Genomic DNA, 11,204 nt, shown 5'->3' with positions numbered 1-11,204 from the left:
CAATCTGCCTCTCCCCCAGGAAGAGAGTGATGCCAATGGAGAGAGACTCCGCGATCGCGGGATCGGCCTCCCAGGAGAGGGCGGGCTTTAGGACCCTGCGGAGGGGCGGGGCGATATCGACGGGTGTTGGGGGGGAGGAGGAGGAGGAGGAGCTGGGGAAGGTGCTGCGCATGCGCCTGGCTAGTCTGGAGCAGAGTATGTGAGTGAGTTGCTGGAATAGAGCAGAAAGTGAGAAGCAGATAGACAGAGTGAGTTGGATTAAAACAACTGTACACCACCCCCCTCTCCAAACTGCAGAGTGCCCTGAAATTGAGATACTTACTGGCAGCTGGGGTTTCTCTCTTTCTGAACCTTTTATTGCTTTCTTTTTTGTTGTTGTTGGGAAGATTCCGGGGACAGATGTTTGCCGAAAGCTGAGGCGATGGTTTCTGCAGCAGCAGCAGCAACTCGGGAGCTTGCCTTGCAGAAGCTGCTGCTCCTGCCGCTACCCAGGACGGTGCTACTGCTGCTGCTACTGCTCCAAGTTACTGAGTGAGGAAGGGAACCGAGACTCTTATGATCCGCTTCATCACCTGTTTGTGCTCAGTGTCCTGAGGCAGTCTGCTGGCTCTCTCCCACTCCGACAATAAACCAAACAAACACCATGTCGAAAGTGATTCAGAAGAAAAACCACTGGACCACCAAAGTGCACGAAAGTGTGGTCTCCAAGAGCAGCCAAGGGGAGCTGCCTTTTGTCATCTCAGGTGGAGCTGAGAGTGGAGAGTTCTCCTACTTGCGGGAGGCGAACCAGGATCAGATCGTTTACAGCGCCGGCGAGCTGAGGGAAGGCGAGTTGTTGCTGGAAGTTGACGGAGTACATGTGTCCGGGCTGCCTCTCTATGATGTCCGCGCCCTGGTCAGGAGCTGCAAGGGGCCGATCCGCTTGAAAACTGTCAGACAAGGTATGAGCCCCAGCCCAGTAGCCGTGCTGGAGAGGCTGTCACTAGCTTTATACACACACGAGTCGCTATCCTCTCAACCACTGAGATCAGATGGTCGGTGTTTTGATTCTGTTTTGTTCAGTGATTGTTCACCTGGTTACTGTACTGTACCAGCCATGGTTGCAAATCCCCTCCTGAGACATGATCCAAAGATTCCACCAGTTTGCTTGACAATGATCAACTGGGTTCCTGTTTATTAGAGAGGCAGCAACACCATGTTGATGGTGTTTGTGTAGAGAGGTAGAATTCATTGGGCTACTGGGATTATGTCTGGCCTTGTAAGTTTACATAGCACTTGGAAAGTGCACAGATCTATTCAAGAGGACTAACGCCAGTGAATAGTAAAGAAATGCTGAAGACCAGTCCCAGCTAGTCTCCTCTTGACATGCTGTAATTCAAGAGAGTAGCAACTTCAAAGCTGCTAATAACTAAACACCAGCTTGAATCAAAATATTGCACTAATTTACTGAAATAACCTTCCAGCTTTATAACAGGGTCCTTTTCACTGTATTTATTCCAGTCCAAAATGTTTGTTGTGCTAGTATTTTTACATTGTCATTTTCAAATCATTTAAATAAGAAGACTTGTCCAGATTAAGTTCAGCAGCCTGACAAACATTACTTGTTGAAAGAAAGGTTGACATTCATAATATAGTACCTTGCATGACTTCCAAAGTACTTTTAAAATGCAGTCACTCTTGTAAAATAGGAAACACTACAGCTAATTGGAATTCACCAAACTCCCATAAATAGCAGGAGAAAGTGAGGACTGCAGATGCTGCATGACCTGCTGTGCTTTTCCAGCAACAAACTCTCAACTCCCATAAAAAGCAACCAATAATGATAAGGTAATCGGTTTTTTGTGATGTCGATTGAGGGATAAACGTTGACTTGGACACAGGGATAACTGCCCTGCTCGTTTGTAAACATTGTGCAGTGTGATCTTTCACACCGTCCTGCAAGCAAATCGGGTCTTGGATCGTACCTTATCTAAAAGGCAGTGGCACTGACAGTGCACTCCTCCTGTCGAGTGTTGTCTGGCTTTTTGTGCTGGAGTGGGACTTGGGGCTTTTCTGACTGAGCAGCAGGTGTGCTACCTGCTCAGCCATGAGGAAACTTTATGCCTTACTGCTCTGTAGAAGCCTTAGTCTCAGGTCTGCAAAAATGAACATTTTTTTCATTGACCTTACTGGGAATGTTTTTAAACTTTTAATGAGTGCTAATTTTAGTATTTGCTTCATACAAATAAATTAATTATAAGAAATTAGTACTTTTTAGCAGGTTTTATTGGTGGTTTAGTATTCAAGTTGAAATTAAATAGTTGCTGTAACCTGCAAGAGAAGCTAAACCTAGAAGAGGTTGGTGATTTGTCTGTCTTTAATTTGGCTATAAGTGCTATTGCAATTAATTCTGACTGTGGGGTCTCTGTAGACATGCATTATAAACTATGTCTACAAATTCATTGTCATGTGTAGCATATCTTTAAGAAGGAATGTGTTCGCCAACCTGTATAGGAACAGTCTGCACGCCCCCATCTTTATAAACATAAAACAAATTTATTTTCCTGTGTTTTGTGTAACAAATGGGAAGATACAAATTTGGCAATGGAATAGATTTGGAAACCCAACCATATTGACCTTAAGGCGATAAGAACAATGTTGTCTGTTGGATTCAAGGGGTTGTGGATGGTGGAGAAAACATAGGATTTTGAATCATCACTGTCTAAAGGTATGAGCAGAGTTCTGTTTCAGAGATGTTGATGACAAACTGTAAAATCAAAACTTTTGTATTTTGTGGTCTCGGTCTGTTTTTTGAATGTGTCTCAGCACATAAAATACATTCTCTATAATCTGTACAGAAAAAATAATTTCTTGGTTCATAAATTGGAAACAAAACTTCATTGCACAATTGTAGTTGTCCATTTTACCCTAACTTTTTGATCCAGTAGTATTGTGGTAATTGTGGAGTTCAGATGTAATGTAATTGACGTGTTGTTGTTCAGTGAAATCTTGCTTTGTTTAACAAAAACAACACAGTCTTATTACCTCCTCCTTTATGCTGGGTACAACCAGCACGATTATGTTTTTACAGACATGGTGGATTTGATTAATCATATTTCATGGATAGGTGGAAATGCACTGATGCATGGAATTTTATGTCAGGTTTGAATTAAAGGTTACATTGATTATATTGAGAGTTTTAAAGATGATGTTATCATTAATGGAATATTCCCACATAATTTTATCTGAATAAATATGGCTCACTTGTCCAAATGTTCAAAGGATATTGCTAAGAAAGAGATTTTGTATCAAAACTTGAAAAGCTCTGTGTCATTAGTTCAGAAAAAAAATTACTAAATAAAATGGGGCCAGTTTGTGAACACTTAACTGGTTGAATAACTAAATAATTTCACTGTGTTGTGAACGCTCTTTCTGACCTGAGCAATAGTTTTTCTTTAAGGATGGTTGGATTACAAGGCATTTCATCATCTTCAAACAGAAATTCATCTTGTCACATATAAAGGACAGAGTCAGTGTTTCATGGCTACTGTTTTTGTGTTAAGGTCTGCTGAATTCACCATGGCTTTGTGTTTGAAAAGCTTGAACCCAAGTGACTGCTTCGAAAACAGAGATTATACCAAGATGATCTAATGAGCAGTATTGACAATGGAGTTAGTGAACCATCAGCTATCGAGGGTAATCTATGTAGTTACAATCCTTTTGCTATCTCTTGTGGTTAGTTTGTGATCACTAAGGCTGCTGCCTTTTAACTTGTGAAAAGCCTGATCCTTTTCCTGAGGCTGGAGATTTCCTGAGTTACTTGCACCAATGCCCTGATTCAAGGATCACTTTCCAAATGGAAAAATAAGCCTTTGTTTTTTGTTCTGCAACTTTGATGGTCACATTTTGTGTTATTGGGCAGTTCAGGTCAAGAAACATAGAAAAAAAAAGTAAACTGTTCATCTCCTGTTCTGCCATTCAATTAAATCACACGCTGATTTTATTTACTCACTTTTGTTCCGTACCATTTTATACTTCAATTTAACAAAAATCTGCTGATGTTCCATCCCAGCAACCACAACTGTTTCTGAAACAACAATCAAATTTGCACAACTTGTGTATTATTAAATAGCTAAACTCTAATTTTAAGATTATGCTTTCTTCTGGATTTCCCATCATAAGAACTAGTTTCTCTATAACCACGTCATTGAAGCCCTTAAACAAATTTAAATGCTTAAATTAAATCACCATGATTTAGCTCAAGGGAATACAAGCCAATTTCCTGCAAAGTATCTTCAATCTTTTGAAGTCACAATGTCATTCTTGTGAAGAAAGCTACAAATTCAATATCTGGTCTGAGTTATGTTTTCTGCTTTGAGTCTGGCTGACTCGTGTTTTTAGCTTTTGTGCTCCGTATTTCTGTTCAGTGACTCCCTGTTACTGTATTGATGTGGACTTTATGAACTTACGTCCTGCTTATTTGAAGCCACTGTCTAGTTTCATCCATTATGAAAATACCGCTTGGTTATATTGCAAAGAGTTTTGAGGAGTGTGGGTGAGATTGCTATAATTTATACACCAAGGCTGTAATGTTATTAAGAGCTTTCAGGAAGTGAAAGAATGATCACTGGGAAACAAAAGGTTTACTGACTGCAAAATAGATTTCCATCATGGAGAGTTTTGGTTGTTATAAGTCAGTGAAAAGCATGAAACAGTAATTTGTATTTTAGAAAATATTATTAACATGGGAAAACCCATCAAGACTCCTTCTAAAGTATAAATCAAATTCAAGGAAGATCTGAAAGGAAGAGTGGGAATTGCAAAGATGGAAAGGTTTAAGTGTTGGACTTCTGGAGCAATAAGGGTCTGAATGACTTTGCTTCAACAGGAGCTGGGTGATTTGCATAAAAGAACAGAGTTGGAGGAATGCAGAGCCTCAGGAGGTTTGGAGCCCCAGAGAAGGTTATAGATATGTTGAGAGGTGAAAGAAACCATGTTTGAATATAAGGATGAGAAAAATGTAATTTTTTTTGCTGTTATGTTTGTGTGGTTTGTTGGAAACAGTGAGAATGCCCAGTGTGCTGGAGTCTGGAATGTTTTACTTTCTGCTCTTTCCGAAAATATAACTGTAGTTCCAAGGTTATCCAGAGGTCACTTGAAATGGTGACATAATCATGCTCACTTATCTCACATGGGATTAGTAGACTGGCTGGGTAGGACTGTTTACTATTCTGAGGTTGCATCTGATTTCAAAACTGAAGCTTGAGCAGTTGTGTTCTTGTTCGCTAAGGGGTTTAGTCCTTGATTTTATTCCTGGGAAGTCCACGGATGTAGTTCTCTTTGGCATTGTTTCAAATATTTAGCTTGCAGCTTCTGTAATTATGTCCTTCCAACTTTTTACAGTTGTATTAGGTTTATTATGTTCATATTAGAATTATGAGGTGGAAACTTGGGGTAAAAAGCTTGGATCATTTCTAAACTACTATCTGCGGTGGAGGTGGAGAAAGATGAGAAAAGAAAATGAACTGGGGATGTATGTGTCATACATGTGCTAAAACTGTACAATAATTCGAACTGCTGATAGCCATTTTATTCCATCTACATATTTTCTTTTTTGTATTTACTTGTGCATGTGAAGTTATTGATTGCACGAGTATATATATGCGATTTACACCCATTAATTGTTACTGCTCGGCGTTTAATTCAATCCCATAGTTTGGTGCTTTTGAACAATAAGACAGCAATATCACTGCTAATGACAGAGTGATAACTTAAATTCAACAGAGAGCCTGCCATGTTTTCTTAAATGGAATAATTTGGAGCTACTCTACTGCCATATAGTATCATTATCATCTTTGTATAGCTTAGGGACTTCTTTTATCCTGTGCAGCAGTTTGTCCCTCCTTTGTATTCTGTGATAATATGGAATCGTCTGAATTTGCTTTTGACTATTATAATTTTACTCCTCTTGGAATTTGCTGACCTATTAGTAAAATAATCAGAGAGGCTAAGTGGGCAAACACTTCGGCAGGTTATCACGAAGTAACCTGGAACATGCTTTTCTTTACATTGTCCCTGCTGTCTACAACAGACAGCTAGCTGCTTTCACTTGATATTTCTCTGGGCTATAAGAAGATATAGAACTTGCAGTCAAAAACTGAAACTGTATTATTGCTGTCTGTGGTGACACGAAGTTCGGCCACACTGCTTCAATACATATCTATGGCACTGATATTCAGTGTCCATTTGCCTGTGTACCTAATTCTGAAGAAAGATCAAGAACGCAGCACGCATCAAATTTTTCAAACAAAACAAAAATTGATAGATTTAAGGGAAGCAGAAGAAATTTGAACATTATGACTGGAATTGACTGGTTGCTTGAATGCATATAGCAAACTGCAAACTGGTGTGTACATCGCCACTTGCTGCTTTATCTTTCCCTTGAGAGATGATGCATTGCAAAGGGTAAAAATATTTTCTTGACTGTTTATATTCTTGACTGCTTCAAAACATAATATTCAACGTCTTACACCTGGATCATAGATCTTTTGATTCTCAGTTTCTAAAATCTCCAGGATGCATTACTGATTTTTCCCTCCACCCTTCCCTTTCTTTTCTACCTTCCTTATTTAAAACCATTCACCTTGTTTGAACAGCCACTTCAATATCTGTTTTTAAATCACAATCTTTGTCACTGGATTTGAAAGCCTTAATTCTACTGAAAGTTGTTGTACTGGACAAAGTTACAAACTTTCCACCAGTGCCTTCAATCTGTTTATGGTAGTGTTAAAATAGACAACACTGGATTGCTTGTTATTAATCAAGGCTGAAAGATTGCATGCTTGTTCAACTGAGATGCTGAAGCTGTAAGCATTTTCAATATGGTATCGTTATCACACATGTAGCAAAATATATTATCTTAAACAATCCTCTAAAAGCTGGAGGCAGATGACATTCACGCTTTCCCTCGGAGGTTGAGGTTACATCATGTTACTGCAACATAATTGAATAACAGAATGTAAAGCTGAAGACCAGGAGTGATTCGTGCTGTAGGACCATCGCAGCATGACCCTGAGCCTCCTCCATTACGTAATCAAGTTTCTCCAACTGACAGACCTTTTGACTGTAAGAGGAAAATCAAACTTGATTGAAGCTAACTGGAAACAGATGGTTTAAAAAAATGTCAAATGTGATTTATGTGAGCGAAAAATGATTATTTAAAAATAAATAAATAAACACATTTTAAGTAAGTAAATAACCAGGAAATATTCATCTATAAGGCCAAACTGCAAACTTTTTTTTTCTCTTTAGTGAATGAATAAAGTCACACAGGTATTCGATATGAAATGGAGAATGGACACCTTTTCAACTTTTGAGGTATTAAAGAAAAGCATGATAAATTTATATTAACAAGTAGACACATGACTTGTGAAATGAATCAGTAACAAGAACAAACACTGAAAAACTTCAGATCCGAAAACTGCCTTTAGAAAATACAGGAAAAGGTTTTGAATGTCACATTTTACCATTTAATACAGATTTCCTTTTTAAACATCCTATCAACATGACTGTAAATACATCCCTGGAATTCCACCCTGGCCATCTGTCTTTTAGCTATACCTCTAGGGGCTGTGTGGTCAGATATAGTTGCTGCCAATCACCATCTGTATGAATTGGAGGAGATAGTAGATGCTCAAGTCTTCAGCTTTTGTGCAGTGCACTGTTCTCAAATGCTTCTGTCAGCAGTTTTCACCACTGAAAGACATTGTTTTTGAATGTAAACCTCAAACACTCTCCAAATTAACCACTGGAAAGAGTATATCTGTTTATGGACTTGGTCAAAATACAGTAAAGTTTCCAGGATGGAATCCATGGTTTGCTCAGGTGAAGAAATCCACTGGACAGTTAATTAGCTGTTAATAGGTTTTTGACTGAATCCTTTTAGTATGAAGAATAGAAAAGTAGATTATTTTCGAAATAGGAAAAGGCTTTGGAAATCTGAAGCACCAAGGGTCTGAGGAGTCAGAGTTCAGGATTCTCTTAAAGTTAACATGCAAGTTCAGTTGTCAAGTAGGGAGCCAAATTCAATTTTAGTATTCATTTCAGGAAGAGTACAAGAGCAGCTAAGTACTGCTGAGGCTGTATAAGGCTCTGGTCAGAGTGCATTTGGAATATTGTGAGCAGTTATAGGTTCCGTATCTAAGGAAGGCTGTGCTTGCCCTGGAGGAGATCCAGAGGAGGTTTACAACAGTGATCCTGAGGATACTACAGACAGCACAATGGTTCAGTGGTTATCACTGCTGCCTCTCAGCATCAGGAACCTGGGTTCAATTCAAGGTTTGAGTGACTGCTTGTGTGGAATTTGCACATTGTTCCTGTGTGTGCATGGGTTTCCTCCGGATACTCCGGTTTCCTCCCACAGTCGAAAGATGTGCCGGTACGTGATTGGCCATGTTAAATTGCTCTGTAGTCTCCTGGGATGTGCAGGATAGATGGATTAGTCATGGTAAATGCAGGGTTATGGGGATAGATTTGGGGCAAAGTCTGGATGGGATGCTCCTCAGAAGTGCAGAGTTGATGGGTTGAACAGCCTCTTTCCACTCTGGAGGGATTCTGTGCTTCTATAAACGCTGGTCGTATGAAGAGTGGTTGATGATGCTGGCTTTGTACTCGATGAGATTTATAAACATGAGGAGAATCTCAGTGAAACTGACAGAATATTAAGAGGCCTTTATAGAGTGTACTTGGATAGGATGGTTCCCGGAGATGAGGAGAGACTAGCACCCAAGGGCACAGCCTCAGAGTGAAAGAATGATCCTTCAGAACTGAGAGGAGGAGGAAATTCTTCAGCCAGTGTTGTAAATCTGTGGAACTCACTGTTGCAGAGGGCTATGGAGACCAAGTATATTGAGTTTATTTAAGGCAGATAAGTTCCTGATTGGTAAAAGGATCAAGGTTTGGGGAAAAGGCAGGAGAATGAGGTTGGGAATTATCAGCCATGATCAAATGGTGGAGCACACTTGATGGGCTGAACAACCTAATTCTGCTCCGATATCTTATGAACCTGTCAGTCAATTGTAGACCAGTAACTCCAGAATGCTGCATTGCTATGATGGCAGCTTTTTGGATTATGTGAGACTTGAATGAGTTAACATTAAAGTATTACTTGTTTGGGTTTGTTGGTTTCTAATGTATATTGTGCAGAGTTTTTGGCTGCAATTTTCTTTGTGACAAGTTGCTAATTTTGATTCCATTTGCTTTTAAATGGAAGCCATACTTTCTTATTGGAGTACAAAGAGTTTGGAGTTTGCCAGTGAGTCATCCAATGCAACTATTGCATATCGTCCATTATCCAGAGAGTGTGCCTGGAACAAACAATCTGTTCTTATGTCAGCTGCCCACACAAATGGTCATGAATGTTGTATGTCATTGAGATGTGAAAAATTAATGTGAAAAGTCCCCAAAATTTATATATTGCAAACAATGAAAGAAGGAGGCATTCAGAAACATTCAGACAGCAATTGCAGGAAACTGCATGGAAGTGAACTTTATTGTTAACGAAGAGATCCTGTGTCCTTGCTGGTGTTCCTGGTACTTCCCGACATTATTAGATGTGTATCCTGTTGTTCTGTTTTAGCAAAATGTTCAACTTAATTAGCTTTATCACTGTTTCATTTGGCGAGAAGGTATAACTTTATTACTGTGAGAAACACTGCTTTACTTTTCAATGTCAAGAATAGGGTTTGTGAGTGCATTTTGTGCCCTCCATTAGCTATGGTGTTGCAAACTGTACTCAGAACCTGATTTGGGAGCATGAAGGATTGATAAGTAGGGGTCATATTATTGGATAATATTCCCAGAAACTGCAGGTTATCTCTTTGTTGTGACTGTATTTTGCATTAGTTTATTTTTCATTTAAGCAGTTCCTTGGACCTAACAAACCCTGTTAACAAGAGACAGGAGTTATGCAAGCAAGAAGCAGAAGGTGTAATATGCAAGGAATGTGTAGTGGAACTCATTGGATAAACTCCAGACTTGATACAGCAAACTATGTAATAAGTCACAAGGTGTAAGACCTAAACAAAATTCGAGCAAACCGAAGCTAAAGATCCCACAATACTATGACATCAAAACATAACTTCTTTCCCAATTGACATGTAGAGACTGGATTTTTCTGGTCTCCCTTCTTTAATACACAATACTTGCATCATTGAGATTTTTGGACTAAAGAATCTCCACTGTTATCAGTAGCTACTGCCAAAAGCATATTTTTTTAAACTAGCCTGGTGGGTTTAGTAAACAAATAAGCCACACAAATCAGTTTAGAAGCTAGAAAGATTTAATCTTCACTCTGTGGCCAGAGATCTGATTTTAAACACTGGAAGAATCTGGGTGCAAGAGTTGACCCCAGAACGTCTGAAAAATAATAGGAAGACATAAGCATGGTTCACCTTGCAACTGTTACACCCTGATCCCAGTTGGAAAGTGAGCACTTATGGATATTGACACAGAGGAAAATTGGGCCTAACTGTACAGGCTTAATAATCTGTGGTTCACTCCGGGCACGCACATGTGCAGTGACAACTCTTCCTGCTAAGAAACATATGGCGAGCACGATCTCAGAAATGGAATAGAAAAGAGAAAGTATCAAATGGAAAAGCTTTTCTATTTCTCTGGCTCATCAAGTTATCTTGACAAAAGTATTTTCAGTATCTTCAGTAAAGATGGCAATAATACCCTTTTCAGCCTCAGCCCTCTGCTGAATATTGCAGAGCTTCAGTTTGACAGTTGTAGAAGAAGCCACCTTGTAGTGGCTGTACCATTTTATTCCAATGACTTTCAACCTTTTTTTTCGTTGAAAATTGTAAATCACAGCCATGGTTAACAAAACTGCCAATACCTTGTTTTAAAAAAAAAGACAAAATCACTTTTGTTCCAAAACTGCATACTTCATATTAGAGTAACAAGGAAAGATTTTTAAAAATTGCGTTGGAGGATTTTGGCCAAATATTTGTGCTCTTGTCAGATGAAGGATTTGGTGGCATGGAATGCTGTTGTACCAGATAACAGTGTTTCCTTTGTACTGAAGGATTCAGGTTTACTCCTAGAATCTCTACAATGCCTTTTAATTAAGAATTTAAGGCTGGAACTAAAGTAGTGAAATATTTGAAAGAAGTATATGTGTTTTGATGCCATAATATTTCAGCTGGATGCAGAATGTTTCA

General features: G+C 39.1%; 1 protein-coding gene across 5 annotated transcripts in view; it reads left to right on the top strand.

Moving 5' to 3' along the window:
* Positions 1-224: 224 nt before the first annotated feature.
* magi1b (membrane associated guanylate kinase, WW and PDZ domain containing 1b) overlaps positions 225-11,204 on the top strand; it is a 462,351-nt gene continuing 451,371 nt past the window's right edge. For 4 of the 5 annotated variants that reach the window (XM_043708285.2, XM_043708283.2, XM_087994417.1 and 1 more), the window contains exon 1: positions 226-941. In XM_043708285.2, the coding sequence (XP_043564220.2) occupies positions 644-941 (298 nt within the window). In that variant the 5' untranslated portion in view covers positions 226-643. Of the gene's footprint in view, positions 942-11,204 lie in introns of all 5 variants that reach the window. The other variant, XM_043708287.2, reaches the window with a different exon arrangement.

Source organism: Chiloscyllium plagiosum, unplaced genomic scaffold (assembly GCF_037043375.1).
Source record: "Chiloscyllium plagiosum isolate Xiang-an unplaced genomic scaffold, Cpla_swu_hap1 HiC_scaffold_14, whole genome shotgun sequence".
NCBI classification, from domain to species: Eukaryota; Metazoa; Chordata; class Chondrichthyes; order Orectolobiformes; family Hemiscylliidae; genus Chiloscyllium; species Chiloscyllium plagiosum.
The sequence above is the reverse complement of the archived record's forward strand: the minus strand, read 5'-3'. Positions and strand labels throughout refer to the sequence as shown.